The sequence below is a fragment of the Pyrgilauda ruficollis genome, unplaced genomic scaffold, assembly GCF_017590135.1.
Source record: "Pyrgilauda ruficollis isolate IOZ18807 unplaced genomic scaffold, ASM1759013v1 scaffold131, whole genome shotgun sequence".
Classification (NCBI taxonomy): domain Eukaryota; kingdom Metazoa; phylum Chordata; class Aves; order Passeriformes; family Passeridae; genus Pyrgilauda; species Pyrgilauda ruficollis.
The window spans coordinates 523992-551005 of NW_024511544.1; the positions used below are offsets into that span (position 1 = coordinate 523992).

General features: G+C 44.3%; 1 protein-coding gene across 2 annotated transcripts in view; it reads right to left on the reverse strand.

The window, feature by feature from the left end:
* Positions 1 to 1680: 1680 nt before the first annotated feature.
* The window catches only part of EFCC1 (EF-hand and coiled-coil domain containing 1), a 38387-nt gene continuing 13053 nt past the window's right edge, over positions 1681 to 27014 (reverse strand). Inside the window, exons 3-8 of one of the 2 annotated variants that reach the window (XM_041459142.1) lie at positions 13960 to 14084; positions 12543 to 12666; positions 12121 to 12280; positions 9470 to 9628; positions 7959 to 8028; positions 1681 to 6436 (exon numbers count right to left, since the gene is read on the reverse strand). In XM_041459142.1, the coding sequence (XP_041315076.1) occupies positions 6303 to 6436; positions 7959 to 8028; positions 9470 to 9628; positions 12121 to 12280; positions 12543 to 12666; positions 13960 to 14084 (772 nt within the window). In that variant the 3' untranslated portion in view covers positions 1681 to 6302. Of the gene's footprint in view, positions 6437 to 7958; positions 8029 to 9469; positions 9629 to 12120; positions 12281 to 12542; positions 12670 to 13959; positions 14085 to 27014 lie in introns of both variants that reach the window. The other variant, XM_041459141.1, reaches the window with a different exon arrangement.

Below are 27014 nucleotides of genomic sequence, written 5' to 3' on the forward strand. Positions count from 1 at the left end.
GTTTATTTTCAGCAAGAGTTAGGACCAGGTCTCCAAAATGTTATCATTCAACAGCAGATGCAGCTGTAAAACTATTTGTGGTGTTTATTCATCTGTGCAGGAGTGAAGTGAATCTGCAAGGACGAATTTCCAGAGATTTCATCCAAATTGCTGGAATTAGTTCTTTCCACTTTTAGTCCCAGTAGTTATGGACCTATATGCTGATTTTTGTCATTAAGCCTACTTCTGATTATAAGGCAATGTCAAATGTCCTGTAGGATTTGAAAAGCCTTTCTGCTTTTTAGTTTTAGATTCCCTTTTGCTTAAAAAATAGGAGCAGATTGGCAAGTTTGGAGTTGCTGTTTTCTTGAATGAGCAAAGGAATAAAGAAAACCAAGGTTTTAAAGGCCTCTGCATTATAAACCAGGTTAGATTCTCATGACATTTGGGGTTTTTTTCCATCACACAATAGGATTCAGTGGAAGTGGAAGAGTTTAAATGAACTGAAGGAGATGTTTTGTCACAGGTGGAGTTTCTGGTGATGCAGGGATGCAGATTTCTCCTACTTATTCTGGAGAGTTTTCCCTCGTACAGTTCTTGTCAGTAGAATCTCCTTTCCTTTTCTGAATTGCCAAGTATGATTTATTTTAGAGTCTCAGCCCTGCTGTTTTCCTCTCTCCTGTCCTTTTCAATAGTTTGTTATCTTGGCCATGCCCAGCTCTCAGGAGATTGGGAATCACTTGTGCAGTCCATAAATAATGGTACAGGCTGGGGTCAGTCTGCTGTGACTTGCAGCAATTTCCTTTGATGGAATAGGGGTTGCTGGGTGCACTATTTATTCCTGGCTGGGGGAAAAGCACACAGCAGACTGTAGAGTTGCAAAAAAGAAAACTTTTTGCCTTTGCTCACCAGGACAGCAATAAAAAAATGACACGTGGCTCTGTCAGTTTTATTTCTGTGTGGCTCCAGTCAGATGTGTGAAGGCAGCTCCAGCTGCACTTGGTAGCTGCTCTCCAGAGCTGCTGAAGTTCTCCACACTTTTACTGGAGAGCACTAACTCCAAACTGTTGCATTTCCATGGCAAATGGTGCAGAGGAGCAGGCAGTGGCTGTGCTTCCCTCCTGAGTGACTCCAGGTGGAAGAGCAGAGTCTGAGCCTGCCTGGGCTGCTCCTCCCCATCCCTGCCAGGGAGGGTTTGTCTGTCAGTGACAGAAATGTGGAGCTGTTGCTGCAATCCTCGAGAGGGTCCCGGTTTGTCTGTGGCACGTCAGTGACAGAAATGTGGAGCTGTTGCTGCAATCCTCATGCAGGGGCTGGCTGAGGGGCTGCTTTCCCTGCTCTGGGATGTGAAGGTGACCTGGGAATGCTCTCCATGGCAGTGGGATGTGCTCTGTGCTGCCCATGGCAGGGCAGAAGGAAATGATTTTGAAAAACCTGAGCCCACCTGTGAGCGACTTTCAAACGACTCTGCAAAGCTGGGGACGTTTTTGGGGGCCCATCAGTCCTTGGTGGATGAGTCATGGTGTGTCAGCCCTGGGCATGGCAGATGTTGGCTCATAAGCAATTAGAGCCTGCTCTGACTTCTGCTGTCCCCTCTGCTGCTGGAGCTGCAGAGCCTGGCAGGAAAGCAGCTCGTCCTGCTGCGTGCTGGGCTGGCACTGCCTGTGCCAGGGATTCAACTCCCACAATCAGCTCAGAATGGGTATTGCATGTTCTTTATTTCAAAATAACATCTTTTATCTAAATGGTATTTTAAGTCAAATTGTATCAGCCTCCACATATTTTCTCTTTTTTTTCTTTATCTGTTTTTGGCAATCTTAAGAGGTAGAAAATTCCTCACAAAACACTGGACCTTCCCTTTGTTAGAGACCATTTTTCCACTTGTAACTGTGAAAAAAAACCAATGAGAAGCAATCAGCAAAACCAAGGCTATCAAACAATAAAACCTTGAAGTACAGAAATTATCTCAAGCTCTAATACCCAAACCCTCAGCTCTCATGACCTTTCTGCTTTGCAGGGTGCACGTGGGTGAAACCACTTGAATACTGATAATTTTTCAATGTCACCCCACAGTCCTTGTTTACTCCCTGACAGAGATAAGTTACCTCACAGCTCTTTGAGGCAGAATCAGAAAACAGCAATTAAGAATGTAATTTGGTTTGTGCACCCCAGGGAACACAGGGAGCTCTGTAGGGGCTGGGTAGGAGCAGTGAGGCTGAGGAGGAGTCACGCCCTGAGGAGGAGCAGTGCTCACAGGAGCAGTACAGGACAACTTGTGGGATATTCATGGAGTCACAGGATGGTTTGGGTTGAAGGGACCTTAAAGCTCTCCTCATTCCAGGTCCTGCCATGGCAGGAGCTCCTTCCACTAAACCAGGTTGCTCCAAGCCCAGCCTGGAACATTCCATAACCTCTCTGGACAATCTTTTCCAGTGCCCCACCACCTTACAGGGAAGGATTTCCTCCCATGATCCCATCTAACCCCACTCTCAGCTTAAAGCCATCCCCCTTGCCTCTGACCCCAAACCTTCATGGAAAGCCCTCTCCAGCCTCCCTGTGAGCCCCCTTTAAGGGGCTCTCAGCTCTCCCCAGAGCCTTCTCCTCATGCAGAGTTAATTCTGGTTCATTTCCTATTATTTATTTCCTAATTTCCTATTATTTATTTATTATTGAACTGAAACCCAAACAGCTGTCTGTGTTCTTGCTGCAGGTTTTGGCAGAGGTGGGAATTTAAGGAGATGTTTTCCTCCTGATTCTGACGCTCTGCTATGGCTTTAGGAGTTTCATGAAACAAAAATGCAGTTGTATTGGCAGGAGTAAAAATGGCCATGAACTGAATTTGCTGTCCAGCTGGTGACTGGATCTAAAATGCCAGTTTAGGAATTTTAGAGTTCCTCTGAGCCCTTTCTTTCTCTTCTTTTGTTCTACAGTCTGGAAATGTGGGGGATCAAGTCTAGGAGCAGGCAGTTCTTCAGACAGAGTCTGAAATGGTTACAGTTCAGAAAAATACAAGCATTTTAGGAAATAATGTCATTTAAGGAGTAAGTCTGATTTCAGGGAAGTTTGCTGTTATTCAGACTCCTCTTTTAAGTGAAGAAGTGAGTGAGCTGCATAAAACAAGGAGGTTTTGTTCTGCTAAGCTGAGCTCTTCTGTGGGTACCTCAGTCCAGGTTTGGGCTGTGATGATTTCACCCTCGAGGTAATTTGAAAGAAGTTGAGGAGGCAAAATACAGTTGAGCTATTTCGGCATGCTGAGGCAAAAAGAAGAGACAAAACAACAGAACAGAAACCCAAGACCTCTGAAAACCCCAGTCTTTTGAAAGTAAAGTGTAATTAAGGACATAAGGATGATTTTAATTTAATTTCACACTAGGAAACACACTCTATAGTTTTTGTGTTTCAGGGAATTATACATAAAATTATTAAGAAAATCAGACAGTGTAAATACCAAAGGATTCGGTGTCTTAAACTCCATGAAATCATAAATCTGAGAGAGGCCCTGTGGCTGGTAATGGCACATGGCACAGGCACCCTGGGAAGGTTCAGTGTCACTCTCACACAGAGCAATTCCATTTTACTCCATTTTTATTTTAAAAGTGCTCCTTTCTTCCTAGTCCCAGCTCCTTCCATCTCCATGTACAGATTAAGGACAGTATCATGGAAGGGAGGAGTTTGGATTCCAGGGTTTTTCCTCCCAAAGTGTGCACAGATGCACTGAACCCCTTGGAGCAGCTCTGGCTGGACAAGGCCACTCTGATCTGCTGCAAAATTCTGTGACTCAGAGTAACATCTGTGATGAGTCCTCACTGCCAAATACTCCAGAGAGAGCTTCAAAAATAAATGGGACAATTATTAAACAACTTTACAGATCAGGTGGCTTTAATTCACTAATAGTTAATGCCTCCTATAAGCAAAAAAGTCATGGGAGGAGGAAACTTTCCTTGAAAAATGCCATTTGTGCTAGAAGTGTGAACCCCTCAGAGGTTACCCCAGGGAGGAATTTGCCAAATGGGAAGTGAGGAGGGCATTGGGAGGGGAAGGGACGTTGAGGATGAAGTCAAATCATTTGTGGGAAAAAACCAAAACCTTCATGGTGGAGGTCAGGGGAGAAAATACCCAAGCTTCCTTTTAGGGCCAGTTTGCAGGTTTAATAGAAAATGAATAAACTAAAAGTGAGTTTGTGGGGATCTAAGGAAATGCAAAGTCTGTGAGAAACAGACTGCCAGGTTTGGGGGATGTGGGAACAGGAGAAAGGGTCCAGATGGTGACAAATCCAAATGCTGCAAGAGCCCTGCAGTAAACAAGGATCCAGAGCCAGGTGTGTGCCTGCATTAGAATCCTGCTCCTGAACACACAGATCAGGCTCATTTCATCATTTCCTGGCATTTTCCCTCTTTACACCTCTGCCATATTCCTGGGAAAGCCAGAGAGATGCACACAACAAAAGCTGATGGTTTTAGGGATTTTTAGCAAATTAAGCCAAGCAGGGATCTGATTTCTGCTCATTTAAACTTTTACCTGTGGCACAAGTAGAGGCTGTTTCTGTAGGATACAATCCCAGCAAGTACCTCAGTATATACTCAGTAATAGTATATTATGTATTTTGTTAGCAATACATTTAGCATTAAGAGACAGTTTTCTTTTTTAGAGTGTGAATATTGTTCTATGTGCATATGTCCTGTCTAATGTGTCTTTAAGAAAAATGTACATTAACAATATATATCTATTCTTAAAATCTTCATCTGCTACACCACAAAAAACCCCCAAAATACAGAAAAACCCAACGAGGTAAAACACCATTGAACAGAGTTTGTTTCATTGCTTGCATAACACCTTTTTTTCCTCTCTCCTTTAAAATGCAATTAAAATAATACAAATTTTTTGTTCCCAATGTGGCTCAAAGGTGTCACCATTTTCCATGGAGGTGTGTGAGTGTGGAAAGGAATGGAAAGGAATGGAAATCTTATTCCCCAGCTTGCATTGTGGACCTTATTCCTGTATGAAACCTTTTCCTGGGAAAAATTCATACATGTACAGTTGAATGATCTTGTTTCATCACTGGCATTATCTCAGGCAAATCACGTCACATTCTTAAAAGATCCACAGTGCATCTTTTCAGTAACATAAACTCACTGGCTCTTTTAGGAATTCTGCCTCTGTGAATGACACAGCAAAAGCACCTTGGAATAAACCTTTTTTTTTTTTTTTTTTTTTTACTTTTGCCCCAGGAATTATTTTATTGCTGATTAATACATTCCATGGCACCACAATTAGGCCCAGCTCTTTACATTAACTGGCCTCCATGTGGGGCCTAATTTTGTGTCTGCAGCTGCACTGAGGGAAATTAAACTTCAGAACTCACTTGTGCACTGCACGAGTTGTTTGCTAACACAGAATGACAGCAAAATGAATTTTTCAGCCCTTCCTTTCCCTGAGAGCCTGGGAACAAGATTGCTTTGGACCTTCTTCAAGCACTTAAATTTAACTTCTTATGTAAAATCTGACTGTTGTCAGGAAAGGCTGCTGCATATTCCTAAGGCATCTCTATAATTGCAAATATAAAATTCAGCAGAGCAATAAAAAATCTAGCTTCAGAGTTAAATAAGGTGAGTAATTGAGTGAGAAACACAGAGCCCTTAAAACCTGCACTGCTGGCACACACTCCTGGGTGTGTTTATCATTCCGTTTGTCACCTCTAGGATATGGGACAACAAATCCAGGGATAACACAGGCGGCCTTGGCTTTGGAGTGGGGCTTCCACAAAGGCTGCAAACTGTGCCCAGCACCTGCACAGCCAGGGCTGTAAATCCCTGTGGGTCAGGTGAGGGTGGTGGGCACAGTTTGGTTTGGTGCCAGCCCAGTCCCAGTTTTGCAGAGCTGTAAATCCCTGTGGGTCAGGTGAGGGTGGTGGGCACAGTTTGGTTTGGTGCCAGCCAAGTCCCAGTTTTGCAGGGCTGTAAATCCCTGTGGGTCAGGTGAGGGTGGTGGGCACAGTTTGGTTTGGTGCCAGCCCAGTCCCAGTTTTCCAGGGCTGTAAATCAGTGTGGGTCAGGTGAGGCACAGTTTGGTGCCAGCCCAGTCCCAGTTTTGCAGAGCTGTAAATCCCTGTGGGTCAGGTGAGGGTGGTGGGCACAGTTTGGTGCCAGCCCAGACCCAGGGGCACCCCAGGGCTGGCCTTTGCAGTCCAGGTAAGGCAGGCTGTGCCCAGCCCAGGGCTGCTGCTCCTCTCTGGGGTCACTCCTCGCTCCTGGCCAGTCCAGGCGTGGCTGAGCTGGACAAATGTCCCTGATTGCTCCTTGCAGCTGTCCTGGGGCTGGCTGGGCTCAGCAGGAGATCACCAGGGGGTTGGACAGGGACCGTGGGCTCTGTGCCTGCTCCGTGGGCTGCTTGTGCAGGAGTTCACAGGCTGCCAGCTCCTGCTGAAGGGTGTCCAGCACTTCCAACAGCTGGGCTTTGCCTTGGGAAAGCAAATTGCAAACATGAGCATTTGAACAAAGTCAGGAAGTTGCTGTTTCACAATTGTAACAGGCTCTTTTCTTCATAGGTGGCCTTTCAAGTGGTTATCATAAAATATCTGAATTTTGTGACCAAATAAAATGAATTCCTGTCCAAAGAACTATGAGCAAATCTCTTGAGGGTTCAACTGTCTTCTCTGGTTTCCTCTTGCTTCATCCCCTGCCCACTGAGCTCTCATGTACTTGTGTGAACAGATTATTTTATATCGCCATTGCCAACCCAACCCACTTTGGCTTGTCAGAGAGAAATGTTTGATTACAAAGACTGGGAAAGCTGCTGAAGCCTCCCCAGGTGCACAGGCAGACAGTGGGAAGCAGAGAAGATGAGCTGTGTATGGCACTGGTGATGCAGAATGCACAGAGAGCAGCACTTGCTGGAGTTTTGGGGAGCTGAGCTGTGCTGCTCTTACAAAGGGAGGAGCTTTGAGCAGCATCCCTTGGTATTATTGTCACTTCAATTCCCACACCTTGGAGTCCCTGTCCCTGTGCAGGATAATTGGCAGCACCTTCTGGACACTGTGCTGTGGATCCAAAAAGTCTCATCTGTTCTCCCAGGAGAACATCAAACCCATGGCTCAGCTGTGGTTTCTCTCTGTACTGGTGTCTCCTGGAGCCTACAAAAGTCTGGTTTTGCCCTCTTTTCTCTGCTTCCTCTGCAGCTGAAGAGCACAGCTTGGCTCTGGGCTGCCTGTGCCCTGGGTTGCAGGGCACAAGGAAAAACAGCCTTTGAAACTGCAAACCCCAAAGGGTTCCCATGCTGTTCTCCCTAAATCCCTGTAAATAATACTCTCCAAACTGAGCCCTCAGGCCACATCTGGTCTTTTCTAATGTAGTCTTTGACTGCTGCCTGCCTGTTAAAGCCCCTCGGAGCCATGTTCCTGGGACAGGATGTTCATTCCTTGGAGGGAAGCACAAATGCTCTGCTAATAGGAACAAAGTAATCAAAGCAAAGCCCTGAGGCCGTGATCCCTGCACGGCTCCTGCAAAGACAGCTCCGGACCATGGGCAAGGGACAGGAGCTTTCAAGTTTAATTTTCACACCAGGATCATGAAATGCTGTTATTAGAGGAGTGCAGGCTTGAGCTGCTTTCTGCAGAGAACTGTTCTGGTGGGTAAATCTTGTGTTGCAGAGAGGAACACAACACACCTGAGAAACAGCTGCTTTACGTACTTGGTCATTTCTCCACTTTCTCCTATCAATGAAACCCTAAAAGCATTTGTAGGATACTGGATTATTCCCCAAAGGCCAAATTTTAATTAAATTTGACTAAAAAAGCACCCTGGGTGTGGTTTTGATGCATCCCAGATTAGAAAGCATCACTTTCTAAAGGTATTCTTCTTGCAAACTACTTCCTTCTCCCCAGCCTGTACCCCAGGATTTGAAATATCCTTTTCCTACCCAGTGTTTGTCCCAGAACGACACTTTTCATGCTTCTTGGTCTTAGATGTGATTTCTTTTCTTACCAGGCTGGGGGTCATGGCAGGATTCCAAAGTGCTCAGCAGGATTTTCCCCAGGGCTCGCTTCGATATGTTCTTTAAAAAACAAAACAAAATTATGGCACAAATATGTCCTTCACCAGTTTACAGATATGCAACAGAACCTGTGTGCATTTGGAAACTAAACCATTTACATTTGGAAACTAAACCAAAATGACACTGAATCCTGATTAACACAAGACGATATTTGCATTTGATTTTAGACCCTGCTCAGACAGTTTGTAGGGGGTTGTAATTCCTTAATATGGCAGTGGAAAGAGAAATAACAATTATTCAGCAGGAAATACAGAATTTTCTAGAGCTTGTGCCTAAACAACTGTAGGTGGCAAGGAGGGTAAGCAGAGCAAAAGCTCTTTGTCCTCTGCCAGGTCTGTGGAAGGTGAACTGGACCTGGGTGGTGTTACTTTAGGAAGGGTCTTCTCAGCTGAAGGACAGAGCAAATGTCCTGTGGCAGGAATGGATGTGAGATGTAATAAACATTAGTGAAAGTGAGAACACTGTAAAAACTACTCAGGATTTGGATGGTCTCTCTCAGTGGTGGTTTTACATATGAAATCTGGTGGGACATTACATAATTGTGCCTGGGAAAGCAAACTGTCCTCATTTGCTGTCAAGACACTGGTGTGCTTTCTGGGAGATGGCCTTGCAATCAGTTTAATTAGCACTTAGAGAGCCCTGAGTATCTGCAGGGACAGGTGGTTGTTCTTGCTATAACTTCTTCAAGAAGTGGGAGTGGAAGGGAGCAATTCTGGGGGAAGATGCTGTTACCTCCAGGCAGAGCTGGCCCTGCTCCCTGCCTGGAGCCTCCTCCATCTGCTTGGCTGCCCCTGGGGACTGGGGCAGAGTGGGAAGCAGTGTGAGGATTTCACATGGCCTCAGCAGCACTGTGTGAGGTTTGATTAGTCCTGACAGGATGGGTGTGTGCCTTTGGGCAGTCACTGCTCGGTGGAAGGTTCTGTTGGCAATGAGATATTTCAGACATGAAGGTGAATGTGTTGGACAAGTGACACCTAAACCCACAGGTTCTGATGGGTAAGGTCTCTTTTGTCTTGGGTATATGCCATCAGGGATTTAGGGGATTCTTGTTAAACTCCCCTGGCAGTTTTATCTCTTTAATGCTGACTCAGAGTTACATTAGCATGCAGTTAAACAAAGGTCCTGTTCTGGAAGGAAAAATACATGTTCTGGAATCTTCCTGATTGCTCACTCTTCTGTTTTCCTCATTTGCCCTCAATTTTGGTTTAGAGGGCAATGAGCTTGAAGATGCAGCTCCAAGGAGACCTCTAGGCTTTTAGAAAGCCAGGCAAAGTGGTCTGAAAGCTTTCTGCAATCACCAGGCAGTTCCCAGGGCACACTCCTGTAAAATCCTCTCCTGCTGTAAAGGATTTTGTGCTTCCCAGAAGAGATGAACATATTCTCAGTTTGCAAGGGACTACAAACCCCAGTTTTCAGTCCCAGGACTGCTTTCTCACCATACCAAGTCTCGGAGTTGTTGGAGAAGCTGCAGAACATCCAGGAGCTTCTCTTCCACCAGGGACAGCCGAACCCTCTCTGTCTCCAGCATCTGCAGCTCCATCTTCAGCACTTCAGTCTCCTCCACCTTCTGCTGCAGCTCCCCGAGCCAGGGGCCTTTCATCTGCACAAAACACAGCAAAATGAAGGCACTGGAGCTTTTCCTTTCTTGCCCAAGGATTGCAAAGCTGAGTTTTCCCCCTTCTGCGGTAAATGGGGCTCACTCCAGAAGATTCCCTTGAAGGGAAGTTCATTTCATTAATGTGCTACATAAAGAGATATCAGGGGTTGTTAGGAAATCAGAGCTTTGCACTTGTGCACAATGGAAGTTCATTCATCACTGGGTGCAAGCAGCTCATTCAGGAATTTTAAATATTACATTTATTATACATTTTATACTTAAATACTAGCATTGCTACGTCAGCCTTCTCCCCTTTTGCATTCTTGTTGTCCTCTATAGAGCAAAACTAATTTGTGTGCCCTCAGCACAATCATCTCTGTCTTGCAGCTCCTACCTAGCAATCATCTGTACATTCAGTGAGACAGGAAGATCTCTCTGTCCCTGGTGCAGTGGGAACCAGGTGAGGAACACCAAGAGCAACAACCTCTCCACTGTTTCTCCTTGCTTTTCCCCAGATGTTGGGATTAACTTCTCTTTTGACCCTGCATGGCTGTTCATAAACTAATTGCCTTTTTAATTAAGCTGGCAGCTTGCATGCAAGCTCATATAGAAAATAATTGGCATTTCTTTGTAACATTACACTCAGTAGCATAACACTTTATTTTTAGACTTCACTCATGTTCTCCCCATCTACCACCCCCAGGTCACCACCCTGTCTTCAGGAGGAGCTATTTATAAGTGTTTGCCTGTTGGAAAGTAGAACTTTCTAGACATGACAAATCTCAGAACTCTCTCAAACTCTGGTTTTACAAGCCTCGGGCTGGAGCAATTATTAATCAGTATTTGAGAGCGCTGCCCTTCACTTGCATGCTGAGGCTCTTGCTTGTTAGTCTTGTTATTTGTCTGATTTTCCACACTGAGCAGGTACAAACAAAAGCATATACAGCCATGTGTAAGGCACTTTTGTCAGCCTCAGAGGAAGTCTTGGTGGTTTATTTATTAAGCCAATATATTTATTTGCAAGGTGCTCGAGAGAGAGCATTTCTCAGTCTTCCTATTTGCCTTCTGTTGATTACAAGGAGAGTCACCTTTTTGACAGGAATTTTTTACTACTTGTCTGTTTTGTAGCAGCAAATTCCTCCCCTATAACTGCTGGCTAATATAAAAGGGCTTAAGAATAAATCTCCTAACAGGCTCAACATGATTCATCCTACTGCTATTTAATTCATGTCACAGTGAGTTGGCACTATGTCTTCTTCACCTCCCTGCTTGCCTCTAAATCAAGAGCAACAGATTCCATTTTTCTTCTGGAATTTTGTATTAATCTGTTGATAATGGTGCTTTTCCAGACAAGCTGCACAGAACTAATATCCATCAGCAGAGATGAAAAAGAGGGCAGTATGATGCTGCAGAAGATGAGCACCTCAGACTGGGGAACAAAGGAGAAGAAAACTGGCACTACCTGCAGGTATTTTTTTCCCCTGTGGACTGATGCTAAGCAGTAGAGAAGGAACTTTCATATTTCTCTAAAGAATATTGCAAGGATAAATTGCCATTGAATGCTGCAAATTGTGTAAGGCAGAAACAGGATTTTATTCTGTTTTTTTTTTTTTTTTTTTTTTGCCTACAAGAAAAGTCTTTCATTTAATTTGCTCAAGGGAGAAAATGATATGAAACACTGTTAAAACACAAAGGATGGCAACATGTGAAGAAGCTGAATACCCTCACTTTAAATATTTCACTGATTCACATAATCCTTCCAGAACTACTGAAAGCCTTCTGCTTTGTTTAAAGATGGGGTATAAAATACTGAACAAGCACAGGAGAAAGCAGACCAGGGCAATGCACTATTTTTGTTTCATAGAAAGATTGCTGGCACTTCTGTGCCCATCAGGGGCTGAACTCTGCAGAATTTAAATAGTGAGCTCACAAGGACTGCTGGGATACAGCACTGGGGCTTTAAATAATGTGGTTATAACCTCTGCTCAAGGGTAGTTGGACATGCTGCTAACCTGAGAACTAATTTTATTCATATTTTATTATATTATTGATATATTAGATTGATATAATGTATTATATAAATAGCTCTGTCTAAGCCCAAGAAAAAGACAGAGTAAATGGGATAATTTACTGCAAAACAGGGAGTCTCAGCCAGCCTGAGGGATTTATTGGAAAGTTATTCTGCTCCCAGAGGTGTTGGATGCCTTAGGATATGGGAGTGCTTCATCCACAGCTGGAGAACCTCAGTAAATCAAGGACAGTATTTGAAGGGCCTGGGGTAGCTCTCATCTTCCAAAGGCAGTTTTGGGTAGGAGCCAGAGTAGAAATGCAGGTGTTGGAGGAAAGCAGGAGATGTCTGAGCTGACAAACTACAGCACAACGAGAAGCATCAGCAACAGAGAGCAGAATAGCCAAAATAAAATACAAACACACACAGATGCAGCTCCCCAAAGATGCATAAACAACTCCTTCACACTCTGCTTGGCACCTGTTACCTCTTCCATGCTTGCTTCCAGTTTTCTCTCTTGGTGGTCCTTGAGTTCTGGCTGCTCTGTGAGGGGGGAGATTCTCCCCGAGGGCTCCACAGGGTCCTTCCCATCAGTGCTGCTGGTCTCCAGGTAGGACAGCAGCTTTCTCCAGGTCTTTTCATCACATCTACACACATCATTAAGAGAAAAGAGTTAGTAAGACCTCACAATAGAGGTCTGTGTTTGTTAAATCCAGTTTTCCTGTGGAATTCTTGGCAGCACGGGTCACAAGTGAGTGTCTGACACTAATTAGGGCTCGGTGGGAATCCCCAGCAGGCTGCTCCCCACGTGCCACACAGGATGGGCAAAAGGCTTCTGACTGCAGCCACAGGTTGTGAAATGATCTATGCAAAGGGCTCAAATGGCATTAATTAACAAATTAAACTTACCCACTGCCACAGCAAGGGAGCTTGGCCAGGATCTTCTTCAGCTGGGGAGCCCGGTCCCCTGGCCACTTCTCCTCCTCCTCGTCCGAGGCAGCCTGGCCCTCCACGGAGCGTAAGAGCTGCTCCTCTGCTGGGAGACAGGGAGCCCTCAGCAGCACCCCAACAAGCCCAGCTGCACCCCCAGTCTGAGCCAGAACGAAGTGAGAGCCCAAACCCCCAGAGAAACCCGGGCAGGTGCCCAGCGCCCCGGGAAGGGGCTGGGGCAATGGGTTTTGCACAGGAGGCGTTCGCAGAAGCGATACAAAACCACGACAGGCAGCTGCAGCCATGATCCTTATTTTGAGAGTCTTGAACATTTCAGTGCTCTCTTGTGGGTAACTTGGAGCTGTTTACCTCAACTCTCTTCTTTCCTTAAGGTAAGGATAAGTGTGAAGGATCAGTTGTTGTGGGGGGCAGTTACTGTTCAAGAACACAGTTTTTTTACTTGTTCGTCTTTCTGAGTTAGTTTTTCTGCCTAACTAGTCCTATTTTACTTGATGGAACATTTTCCCCTGTTTTAGAATCTATGACCCCATGATTTATTTGTATGAAAACATTTTGCTAAAAAGCTGTTTGTTCTTGAAATTGTGTAATTTTATGTGGAAACTCTGAGCTGGCAAAGTGTGTGATTTGATAAAAACATTTGTAAAAGCAGGTTTGCTTTCTAAGTCTAACTGGGTGAAGAACATGCTACAATGTTAATTGTATTTATTTGTCACTATTTTTAACATTCCCAAGCAGCTGCATGCCAGCTCGATTCAACACACACCTAAAATCCAATTTTTTGTCACAATGAACAGCTCTCCAGTCTGCAGTAAAGGTGCCTTGTAACTCAGAATTATTGTCAGATAAGTGCTTTTGTGGTCTTTGAACTGGATGTGCCCAAAAAAATAAACCACTGCAGGGAAGCCAAAGCATGCAGTGTTATGGCAGCTGTTGGTGCTACATGTGCTAAACAGTTTGGGCTTGTCCAGAGTCACTGGAGCAGCCAGGATGTTTCCAAGGACCGTGGCTGTGCAAAATATTAACTGCAAATTGTTTCCTTGGAAATTATTTTTGCTGAGGTTCTGCATTTTTATTTACAAAGAAATGAAATCTTTATACTTTTTAAGCCAGGAAAATAAGTTTTGGTGGGATGACTCATGTGGAAAAAAGCAGTTTTAGATCATAGCTCTAAGTGATAAGTTCAGTCTTTCATTAAACACAGAATTATATGGGGAGTGAGGAGTGGAAATCTGGGCTATAAGGCTTTGGGTAGGTCTGGGGTTTCAGGACTCTCAAGGACTGGTTTGTGGTACAGTGGTTTAACCTCTCTGGTAGTTTTGCTGCTGCTGGCACTAGAGATGAGAGAGGCCAGGGGTGTGTGGGGCTGGGTCGGTACCGTGGTTGGCGGTGCCCGGCGGTGCCACGGGCGCTCCGCGGGTGCCCCCGGGCACGGCTGCTCCCTCCTGCTGCTGCTGCTGGGGGCTGCTCTGCTGGGCAAGCTGGCATCGCTCCACTTCCCACCTGCAAAAGAGGCCAGAGTGTTGTAGATGAGACCGAGACACTACAAAGCAACACACTGCATTTCCAGAAGGCTTCAAACCCTGTTTTTATTCTAGCATGCATGCTTTTTCTACATTCTTACAAAGCTCTTAAGTTTGCACTTTACTCATTACTCACGAGAGACAAGCAACAGGCTCATTGGAATAGGCAGCTGCAGGTTTCTCTTATTTATCCTTCTTTCTTTCTTGGTTTCTATGTCAATAGAAACCTGGGTAGAAAATTCTTGGTAGAAAATTCCTTCAGGGGTAAACATGGATCCTCTTATCAGACTTCTCGATGGCTCACAGAGGTCGCTGTACAACCTCTTCCACACCAGAGTGAGGTTGGTGTGCAGGAAATTTGGAACACCAGGATGGCTTTGGTGGGATGCAGCTGCTGGGACTGGCTGAAGAACGGGGCCATTGACTCCAAGGGCTGCCTGAGGTGACTTCCCTGACAACCAAAGGAGGTGGATTTCAGCTGTCCTGTGATAAGAAGAGCTGAACAGTGCCTGTAACGTTTAGGTCAGGTCAAAGACCTCTAGAAACATCTATGGAGTAGTCACTGTGGCCACAGGTACCTGCACCCAGTCCCGTGGGCTCTGACACGCCAGGGATCTGGATCCATGTCTTGTGAGCGCTGGGATGAAGCAGAGTCAGAGCCTGAGCAGTCAAAAAGAATGATCCAGGCATGGTGGCACACCTGGAAATCAGGGACTTGCAGGTGAGCAGGTGAGCAGCATCTCAGAATGGGTGTCAGCATTGCTGACACCTCCTTTGGCATTGTCTTTGTCTGAGAGGACATCACACTTATGTGTTTTAAAGGAATGGCTTCCAAGGGATGGGACACAGATCAAATAAGGTATCTGAGGAATAGGAGTCCTCAAATTCCCTCCAAATTCTTCTGTAGGTTAGTTTTGGTCTGGTGAATATTGAATATTTCCTTTATTTAACACATTAATAGCAAAAATGAGAGCTAAACCACTCAGCAGGTGGGTCCTGCTGACACAAGCTGCCTAACGTGAGCTTTCTGTACAAATCTTGTGCTTCCTGCCAGCAGATCCAGCTGCAGCTGGGAGGGGACTTTGGCTGCAGGGACAGAGCAGCTGAGGCCACGCTGGCCACCAGAATTGCAGAGCTTTTGTTTAACTCAGCTGCTCCTGAGGAGCCACAGCAATGGGAGCTCCCTTATTGCCTGTGAAACTGCAAGGAGTAAACAAGATCATGAATTTAACCACAGAAGTCGCTATTTGTAAACAGCTGTAGGGAAGAAGCTGAGCTCAACCTTGCTGAGAAGCCAGCACTTGCTTTACCCCCTTGAGCAGAGCTGACTGCATTAAAAACTAATGACTTCATTTGCAATTCATGGTGTTACTCAGCTCAGCAACAAACTGGATTTCCCGTAAAGCCAAGGGAAACAGCAATCCCCAGAAAGGAGCCTGGACAGTCATCGGTTCTGGAAAAAATAATTCTGGAGTGGTGCACAAATAAAATGCACTGTAAAGCCTGGATATTCAGAGTGGGGGCTCTGAGAAGCATCACAGAGCTTCAGAGTTCTGGACAGCAGCTGGGGGATATTCCCTTCACAGGGATACTGCATTTTACTTTCCTGCAATGTGCTGATTTTCTGGTACTCTGCAGGAATTCTTTACAATTTCTTGAGCACCATAGTTGGTGTCCAAGCAGACTGTTTTCAGTTTTGAGCTGCAGTATAATTTAGATTGCTTGGGTTTCAAATTCTAGAGTTAGCTCACATAACACAGATGCTGATATTTCAGTGCATATTTATTGCAGTGATTTGCAGTGATTATTGCAGATTTTAATGTAAAACTTGGAGAATTTTCAAGTATCATGGAAATCTCTTCCAGCAGGTGTGGGTGAAGGGGATTCAAGGAGGAGCTGGAAGCAGGAATCTTCACTGCTTCTCAAACACAGGTTTAATTCTTTCCTCATTGCTATTCATACAGCATCAAATGGGTCTCCATAAATGAGAAGCAGAGTGAATAAACAGCACATTTGTTTGGGGCAAAGATCAGAGGGGGAAGCAGCGCTGGAGGTGCCTGGGAAGGTTTGTGTGGGGTGAGCGTGGCAAGGCTTCCATGGAGACAGGGAAACAGCCCCCATTCATCCCAGAGCCTTTGTCCCCAGCATAATGGGCAGCAGCACTGCAGAGGGGAGAGTTTGCAAAGTACTGGACCTCAAAGTAATGCCCATGACTAATTGGCTTTTAATTGGCTCTGCTGTATTGTTATGGAAACATGGAGCTGCAGGAAAACCCACCTGCTTCTGGTGCTGAGCAAATCTTGGGCTTGAATAATTCCTGACTGATCAGAAAATAACTCTGAGGAATTATTAACTTGTCATTCACAGACCTTTAACTCGTCTCTTTTAGAGACTTCCTTGGAGCAGATCAAACAGCTGTGTGTGTACATTGCCCTGAGTGTAGTTATACTCACAGCTACACTTTATTTTCAAAGTGTAGGACTTGTGGTTTTTAACCAAAATGAACTGTGGTTTTTATTTTTGTACTATTTTACCTAAGCTGTCAGAGTTCAGGGAACTCAGAATGATTTGAGATTTGCCTTACTCCCTGTGGGAATTAGAGACTTCAGGTGTACATTTTGGAATTATTTGACTTTTCATTTACAGCTGAGATTTTGCTTTCATGCTGGAGCTGAGTGTCTGTGCAGGTTTTCTGAATTCATCTGTCTCTGGTTGGTGCTGTGAGCTCCTGCCCAACAGAAATCCTATGAATGAACTTTCTGTGATCAATCCAGATGCTTCATCTCAGCTTTTAAATAGCTAGATCTGTCAGGCATTAAAGATAAATGTTTAAAAGCATGACTTTTTAGTGGCTATAATAAAGATCACTAAATATCCTGGCTTTATATGGGCAGTTCTAAAGCACAGTTATAACTTCAACTATAAGGGTTACAGTTCTGGGAGGTTTCCAGTTCTTGGCTGATGATTTTCATTTTCTTGCCAAAATCTCCAGCCTCTAGAAAAAAAATCATTGAAGTGACGGCCGTGTGTTTTCTTGCAAACCTTTCCATCTCCCTGCTTGTTGGACATGAGCAGGCAAATCCTGGGATGGTGCTGTCACACACAGCAGGACTGTGCCTTGCTGTCCTTCCTGTGGTGGCTTTGAGCACTTTGGAGACAGCACCAACCTCTGTGCACACATTATGAAATGCCATTGTTTGAGGTCTGCTTTTAGCCCAGCCCACAAGGAATAGCAACAGAGGCATGTGGGAGCAAACACAGCCTCACCCCCACAGCCCGTGCCAGAATTGCCTGGATACATTCTGTTTGTCCTTCCTGCTTTTCAAACTCACATTTTGAGAATGCTGTCTCTCCTGGTGTCCTGATTTAGATTTTAAAGAAAGATGCTTGAGAGCCTACAATCAAAAATAACTAAAATCCTGTGGTGTTCTGAGCACTGACAGCTCTAACCAAGGCACTTGACATAAATCATTGAGGCCAGGGAAAGCAGAGCTGTGCTCCTGTGATCATTTCCTTCTGCCATTGCTTGTGTAACAGCCCTCACCCTCGTGAGTTCCTTCACGTAGACGTGTGCTGTTTAATCCCCAGGAATCCTTCCCTTATCTCCTGGATGCTGCAGTGTATAGCAGCAAAAATCAAATGTCCAGGGAGCCTTTTAGTGCCTTCAGAAGTGTTCTTCCCAACAGGCTATTTAACAGCTGGGTGAAGATCCTGCAGAATTCCACTCTGAAAGCTTAAAAATGTGCCAGAGCTCTTTCTGATGTCTGTAAAACTGTAGCTATCCCTGAGCGTGGCACAGACTGAAAGCTCCTACTTACTGGCACGTAAATTCCTTCAGGATTTACTTCAGCACCACCCACATTTAGAGCCTGGTGGATCTGGAGTGACAGGAGAGAAAGATGGCTCATTTAACAACAAACACTGAGCCTTCAGCTGGCTGTGAGTTATTTCTGACCGGGTCTTCCTAAGTTTGGGAAAATCCGTCAGCAATGTGTGAGGGAGGAGCTGTGAGCAGTTCTGCATCCAAGCTCCTTAGGAGCTGTATAACGGGGTTTTGGTGCCTGCAGGTTCCCCAGGAGAGCTGTGCAGAGGGAAAAGGAGGCGCTGGGAGAGCTGAGCTGAGGTGTCAGAGCCAGCAGCTTCCACTCCTCAGATCCTGCATCAGGAAGCAACAATTACCTCACCCTGTTTGCTGCTTTGCAAAAACATCCTCGGAGCTTCAGAGCGCTGCCCTCCACCAGAGACTCTGGAATTCTGCGTGTTCCTTCACTCCCAGCTCCGTGCCTGCTGTCTCGATAACTTTAGAAAGTTTTACGTTTCCAGAGAGCAGCCTGTCCTTTGCCTTCTTGAAGTATTGTTCTGGTAGGTGACTGAAAAGGAACTTCTGAACCGATTCACAGAACTCAGAATGTTCGGAGTTGAACTCCCAAGGCGCAATCTTAAGTGAATGGCCCATGGTTGGATCAAATCCACAATCTTGGCATTATTAACACCATGCTCTGACCAACTGAGCCAATCTCAGGGTCAATTATTTTCCTTTGCAAATATTTGTAAGTTATTTGCCACTTCCTAGAGACCAGAAAATGCTGCCTAGTCATTCTGCATTTATTAGGATTCTGCATTTATTAGTATCCTGTGCTTTGGCAACACTTATAGCAGCTTCTCTTTTGTCTTTTGTTGCTGATGTGGTTGAATAAGAAACATTTTGACCGAGGTCAAAAAGCCACTGACAGGAGTGTAATGTGACCATTTTAGCTGCTCCCTGGGTGTAAGAACTGATTTCTGCCAGTGCTCAGCACTCTGGCTCATTTCCCTTCTCCATGGCTGGACCTCTGCTTGTCTCAGCAGCACCTCCCATTTCTTTGATGAATCCCAGCCCAAGCAGGTTTGCATTGCATTCATCACCAAATTCACTTAAACTTAGATCTAAGTTTAAATTTACAAAGACTCTTTCCTAGTGACTCTTAAGAACACTTAAGCAGATGCATCATTTTAGCCAATTACGGTATCTCATTGACATAAACCCAGTTTAATTAGAGTTTAGCTCTAATTATGTGGCCATCACAGGCTGCAGTGCAGAGCTGCTAAATGAGGTGAAGGAGAGAGATGGTCATAGGACCAGGAAAATCCCTCATGGGCAAGTTGGGTAAACAGGATTCCTGTTTTCAAAGTCAATAATATTTTAACAAAAGGCTTTGTTTCTTCGCTTCTCTCTCTTAAAAAAAAAAATAATAAGCCAATGCTTAATTGCAGTTTCCCCCTCATTACTGGAGCCTCTCCATGCAGGATCCCAGCTGTGTGTGAGGGGTTGGAGCTTTTTTGGGGGGGACACATCATGCTCCCCATCACAAGCAGCCCCTGCCCTCCCCAGGAGCCCCACAGGGGGCAAAGACCCTTCCTTTGGACACTCTCACAGGTACTTAGAAACAGATACTTCCTCCTGTTTTCAGAGAGCTTCCTCAATGGATTTCCACAGGAAAAGAGGGAAATCTGTATGAAAAACAGGAAGCAGTCCTCAGAAGCTTTCTGTGATCAGCACTAGAAGGAAGACTTAAAATAAATGTGGTTGTTTGAAGCAGCAGGTGATACCAGTGGTGTTATCTTATGTAAAAACAGTGATTGAAAACATCACAGGGCTGCAGCAGGATTAGAAACCTCAGGTGTTTATATATTTAGCTTTTCATTGTAGTTGACAGTAGGTGACCAGCACTGAAACTTCTGTAACCAGGTTTTTACACCATATTTTCTATTTTCACTTTACTGCCCTGGGCAACCCTTTTGGAAAACTTCCATCTGCCTCAGTCTTGGATGTGATCCCAAACTTTCTCATGCTGATTCTGTTCCTCTTGCCCCCAATATAAGACTTCATCTTTCCCCTTGGCTTTTTGACCTTCTATAATTCAGTTTGAAATCCTGAGATTTATGCATTAGAAGGGAAGACAGGTCAGGATAAAATTTGACAAAATCTGACATGCAGAAATTTTTGTTAATTAACACCTTCTAGAGGTTTTGTAATGGTCCTTTCTGATCCATATTCAAACTACCACGAAGTTCTAGATGTTATGGAGTTGTTATAGACCTTGAAATGGGAGGGGGAATTTGGAACTCTCCATCTGAAAAGCAACTATAGTCACGCTAGGAAAATGTTCCAATTTTCTCCCAAGTTTGCCCTAAAGCATAACATGGCTGTATTGGGAATCTTGGGCTGTGCAGTGTTAGGTAGGTGACACAGGCCCATCAAAAATGGGGATATAGCATGTGGAATGACAAATCTGAGGGGAGAAACTCTTACGTTTGTAAATCCTTCAAAGGCAATTTGACCTTGCTTTTACTGTACTTTCTTCATTTCATAAAGCCAAACATCAGAAAGGAGAAGATGGATTTGGCCTTCACAGTATGTTGTTTGCATTAGAGAACTTAGAGATAATATATTCTGTGCTCATTTCTGATAGAGAAAATAGCAAAAAATGAAAGCAGAGAATGTGTCTGAGTTCCACAGCTAGGCTTTAGTAATTAGACACATTGTATTTCAAGAGACATATGAAATAAAAGCTCAAAATCCTCACAATGCAAAAGCATCTGAAACAAAATCTGTTTTATCCACTCCCCTCAGCTGGCAATGCTGCTGGTTGGGTTTTTAAAGGCAACACCCCAGAATGTCAGGGAAACATTTCACATTGTACTATTTGAAGTTTCCATCAGAGAGCACAGAAGGCTTTGGAGATCTGAGAGGGTCCCTTTGAGGGAGAGCACAACCAGCAGTGATGTCTGCAGAGTTCTGGGCTCCTTTCAGCTCAGTGCCACAAGAAAGCCTGATGGGCTTGGTTTGCTGCCCCAGCTAGAACTGTTGGAAGCACTGGTGCTTGTCAAGAGACTGTTTCAACTGAGAGAGACTTAAAAAAACAGCAGCAGGGCTTTGGAGTGAATGTAGGTATTTCTTGGTTTTGGTTTCTGTAGATACCTTAAACAACTAAATGGGAAAAAAAAATCAATATAGTCTGTTGCAATATTGTTGCAGTGTTCAGCCTGAGATTTATCAGCAGAGCGCCCTGCTCCCTCCAAACCATCATTTATGGTTCTTCAAAGTGCTCCTGATTGCTGTGAGTGCAACCAGTGCAGTCTTTCACTGCAGGAATGGCTGCTGCTCTGTGATACCCTGTGATGGGGTTCAGAACTGAGAGCATTCTCACAGCTGCAGTGACCAGCCTGGCAAGAGCAGCTAAAGGTGGCATTCACCATGCCCTGCCCGCCTTTTGGGCTAAAATTCCTCGAGCAGAGCAGAGTACATGGAACATGGTACATCTGGAGGGTTGTTAAAGAAAGCTGCTGGCAGTAAAGGGAGCCAGCTGGAGGTTGTGCCCTCCAAGGATTAATGACAGCATCCCACGAGCATGCACGGGTCTGCTTTGCATTAGCAAAGGCTCATTGAACTGCATTGATCCAGCCCAGAGCTGGGGAGTCAGGATAAATACTGCTTGTTTTCAGGGCTCTCATCCCTCTGGGAGCAGAAAGAACCCTACTTTCAGATGTGAGGGCCACTATTAATGCTGGATTGAGGAGTAACAGGCTCCAGACCTGATGAAGGGCCGAAGCCAGGGAAAAAACCCAACTGGTGCATAAATTTGATTTTCTAGCAGAAACATTTGTTTAAAATGCCAGATCATTCCCAGGTCTCCAGTTAAAACCCATACACATCATTAGGAACAGAAATGAAGGCTATTCCACATGCAATCCGTTTGAGATGACTTTTCACCACATCATGCCCTGGTGCCTCAGGCAGCCTCCAGGTGTGAGCACCAGGAGAGCACCAAGGTGAGAGTGCTGGCACCTGCTTCAGGAACTGTCATGCAAACACACTGATCAGAATCAGGGGAATTCAGCCCTTGGGTCAACGGCAGTGCAGGAGAGACACGATATAAGTTCCCAATATCCCAAAATAGTTCCCTTCAAACCCCTGTTTACTTCAGTTCCTAGGAAGGCCATGCAGGATCAAAGGTGACTCTGGAGTGTATCACTGATGTTTGGGAGAGGGTTTAACAAAACCCTGCCTGCAGCAGAGCTTCCAGGCCTGCCTTTACTCCAAAGGAGTTCCTTGTATCCAGCCCTTTTGTCAGGCCCAGACAATGGGATTCTGTGGAGATCTTTCAGTGGCTGTGTTTTCCCACCAAGACTGAGCAAGATTCTAGGAAATACTTTTTTCTGGCCATGTGCAATTTGACACGGACAGTCTGCTCTTATTCAGTTGAATATTCTAAATTTCCTGATGCAATTGCTGTTAAACAAGAGCTGTTTCTCTCCTGTGTCTGCTCTGTGCTGCTAACCCATGGCTGCAGATGGAGACAATCGCAGGATTGTTCCCTGAGGCTTCCCTTCCTTGGTAACCCAGCAGAGCCATCACATCTGGGGTCTGTGACTTCTGCAAGAACTGTATTTGTTTCCAAAACCAGGGAAGAGAGTCCACAGTGCTGGTGCTGCTCTCGTTGACTCTTCACGTCACTACATTATTGCAGAAGAAAATGTAGAAAAATCTCAATGTCCACGAGATGCCAGCTGCGAAGATATTTACTGTGTAATCACTGCAAGCCTTCCAAGGATCCAGTGCCTGCAACTCTTCACAGTTGCTAGCTTTTGCTTGTTTAGTTTTAAATAATAATGACAATTATTATAATAATTGTAATTATTATTTAATTGCCTCTGGCAGGTGCATGTTCCATGGACCCTTTGGATTTCCTCAGATCCTGAGGCTGATGGAGAGCTGAGACCTCCTTGTTCTTGTGCCCGAGGGCTGCAGGAGCCAGCAGGACCTGAGGGTGATGGACACCTCTCCAAACTCCCCCTGATGTTCCCCAAGAGATTCCCTAAACTGCTGAAATCAGAGTAACATCATTTTCAGGAAACATATTTGACTTTCCTTCTACAAGTTGACTAAAACGCACATCAAATGTTACAGTCTCCAGTGCAGACCTCAGCCTGCCTTCAGACCCATCTCAGCTGGTGCAGGGAGTAATTTCCTGAGCAATCACTCCGGAATCCACGTTTAGGCTGCTTTACTCAAATTCTTTTTCATTCCCCATAGGTCTGCGACCACTTGGAAAGTCCTCTAAGCACTGATACAAAAAACCACATAAATTTTACTAGAGCAGCATGTGCAGTTATGTATTTGTATTTATTTGCCAGCATAGCATCAATAACAACAGGAAAAAGTTCCTTAAATTAAATGCTCAAAATAGCCCATAAAGAAAAGTTTCTCCTGTCTCCTGCTGAGGTTTCGACCTGCAACTCTGAAATCTGATAGAATGTGGTTTATTTTTATAAAATTAATTTCCTGAAGAGGAAAACTACAATGCCATGTTTAAAAACCTGATAAATTCTTCTTGTAGAATAGAACAGTTCAGTGGGAAGACACTGACAGCCATCAGCTAGTCCAGCTGTAACTCTTCTAAATCAGTGTTTGCTTTTTAAATTGTCTGTATTTGATATTCATGGTGGAGTTCTCTAGAATTCATAGCACTAAGCCTTCCCCAAGTCACGCATTGATGTGAAGAGATTTTAAATGAGATTTTCCTGAATAATCTAACCAGATAATTTCATCATGCTCTTTTATCATACAGACATTTCTCTAGCACTAAAATATTCCCGATACAGCCTGTATTTTATGCCTTCGGTTCTGGCAAGGACAGTGTAACCTCTATAAAAACAGACTTCTGAAATAACAAGCATGAACATCAGATTCAAAATATTCCTAAAGCCCTGGCCAGGGCTGGACAGTACAAAGTAATAAGATCTATTACACAAAGTTACTTTCCCATTTTGCCACTTAAACCAGCACTTACTCTTCTGGTGACACGAGCTGTTACAATGACTGAAGTAATCTGATAGTGTAGTTTGAGTGGTGGTAGAATATGTATCAGTAAAAGCCAGGCTGTGGGAGGAAAAATCCAGCTCCTTGCATTCCTCAGCAGTGCTGGTGGGGGAAGCCTGGGATGAGTTTGGGATGATTTGCTCCTGTTGAAGTGAATAATGCAGAGAGTGCCCTGCAGTTAAAAACTCCTTTTGTGTCACCTGCTTAAGCTTTGTGCTCTCCTGTCTGGTTCTTCTCCATGTGTGGAGTCAGGTTATCCTTACATCCTCAGAGGGGTTTTAAAGGAAGAGAGGGCTCACCATTAATACTTCATTCCTTTCTTCAATGGGATAAAATGTTGTATTTCTATCTCAGGACTACCTGGACTAGAAATAAGAAAAATCCTTCTTTCCACCATTTTCTCTCCCTGACAGAACAGTCCCAACAGAGAAACCAAGTCAGAGCTGCCTTTATGGGCAAAGAGAGGTGAGGCACTTGGATATGAACGATATCACACAGATTATTGAACAGAAGCTTTAATATTGGATATACATGCACATACCAAGCATCTTGGAGTGAAGTGAGCAAATGTGCACAGAGAAATATCAGTGCATGTCTGTGCCAGCCAGCTGCAAACAGCATGAAGGCCAAGTGAATGGAAATATTAAAAATATAACAAGATATCAATAAATATATTAATTAATATATTAAAATAATAACATTTATATTATTATATATTTCTGATAAACAGGCAGTATTCTGAAAATGTTCTACCTGCCCCCAGATCCCAGCCTCTGTTGAGAACCCCTGGGCCAACACTCTTACAAATGATGTTTTGCAATTATGTGGGGAAATATTTGCTGTGCCAGCATGTCAGAAACACTAAGCCTAGCTTTTCAGATGAGATTTTGCTGTAGGCAGGAAGGGCTGAAAAGGCTCCTTGCAATATTGGTGTGGCTGTCTCTCACACAAAGGCTGACATCTCCATTGAATGGCCCGAGCTGGTTCCCAGCCCAGCAGGAGCTCCTGGGCTCTGAAAGGAGATTAAATCAGTGACTGCAGACGGGACAATAGGCATCCGCCAGGACACGCCAGAAAGGGAAAGCCTGACCTAAAGCCAGGGACTTGTGCAGGGTTTTGTCACAGCACATTTGGGCTGGGCTCTTCAGCCACCTAATCCTGTATCCTACTCATTAGGTCCCACAAGGAGAAGCTTGTGAGGGGTGTGCAAGAAAAGTGTGACAGATTGCTGACAGTCTGGGCTAAAGCTGGGAGTCAGAGATTTTCCTAAATTTGAGCTAATATTTATCACTGTAGCTCAGAAATTCTCCTTGCCAGAGGAGCAGTTAATCCATTTTAAATCCTGCCAATCTCCAGCTATCAGTGATATTTGTGCACCTGAATGAGAGGGGGTTGTTGCAGAAGAATGAAACAGCATCTCTAAGCTTGGAGGTCATCTTAAAGGGGATGGTAGGAGCAGTAGCTGGTGTGGGTAATAGCTGCCTTCTTCTGTGGATTAAAATCACTTTTTAGAAGGGGAAATTGATGTGAATGGACAACATCCAAAGCTGTGGTCAGGGCTCAGCTCAGAGCAGGGGACCTCTGAGATGACAGATGGAGATGAGCTTCACTCTCAGAGCTGTGACCTTGGACTCCTGCAGATGAAGCCAAGGCGATGTTAGAAACCCAAACTCTTATTTTGTCATTTCATGTGTATTAAAGGCTCAGAGACAATACCTAGAGATACACTTCCCCTGCTCTTCATGGATCTGGTGCATCCTTAGTCCTCCCCTGGCCTTTCACTGCAGTACTTCAGTAATTCCCATGGTGACTCAGGTGGAGTCATCTTTCTATTTAACACCTGCTAAGTGGTTGGGGCTTTTAAAATTGATATTTTAGTTGCTTGTTTAATCTGTGTTAGCTTTTCTCAAGCTTAGCACTGTGCAGGAAGGTGCTCCAAGCTTGTAGGACCCACTGGGTGAGAATCAATTTGTTTTATGTCTGCTTTGAACCTGCCTCTGCTTTCATGAGCTGGCTCACAGTTCCTGTGCTGAGAGACCGAACAATTCTCCCCTATTCATCTTCTAGATGAAAATTTTACAGACCAATTTCATATCTCTCCAAAGCTATCTCTCTTCCACATCTGCAAGTGGCTAAAATAATTTCCATGCCTTTTTTCACACTTGTTGCCTTTCCTAGGCCTCTTCCAGTTTAACTGGTTTTGGAGGAAGGATCATGAATTTCCTTGTTCTGATACAGGTGTTCTGTGAATGTGCATAATTATTTTCTTTGTATTGTTCTCTGTTCCCTTTGTAATACATTTTAATATTTTATTTGCCTTCCTCCCTGCAGCTTAATAACTGAACAGATACATTCCTAGAGTTATAAAGCTCAAAGCTGTAATTTTTCAGCAGCTGTAATAAACTCTGAGTTCATTACTGTATCTGTTTCACTGTTACTTTGAAGGTTACTTGGGGTTACTTTTGGTTTTTAGCCCCCAAAATGAATCTGATTTCATTTATTTGTTACCTGCCACCATCCCCTCACTCAGTGTCCTAGGATCATTCTGCAGTTCTTCACAGTTGATCCTGGTTTTTCATATCTTGACTAACTGAGCAATTTAAAAATCTTTATTTCCAGTATCCTTTCACCTAAAAATCAAATGATAATGACAATATTGTAGCTTTCCTTAACATGTGATCTAAAGCAGATTTCTGCAACTAAAATACAGAAATCTCCAAACTAAACACGTTTCCAGACAACCAGTTGTGGTTGAAATTAGGATAAAGCCAAAGTTAGGTATCCATCTCCCTCTCAATGGATATTCTGATCTAAATCCAAGCTTTGTGATTCAAATGCACTTTTAGTGGAGACGATAATCAAATTACTGAGCTGGAACTTCACTGCTTTTAGTTGCAGAGATTGCTTCAGACTCATCTCTGAAGGATGCTCTCTTCTTCAGGGTTTAATGTGAGAGAAGCAGTCTGAAATATCCTGGGGTTTAACATCAGACAAGGTGCAGCTTTTTAAGCACAAATTAATCTTCTAAGATATAAAATCTGGAATGCA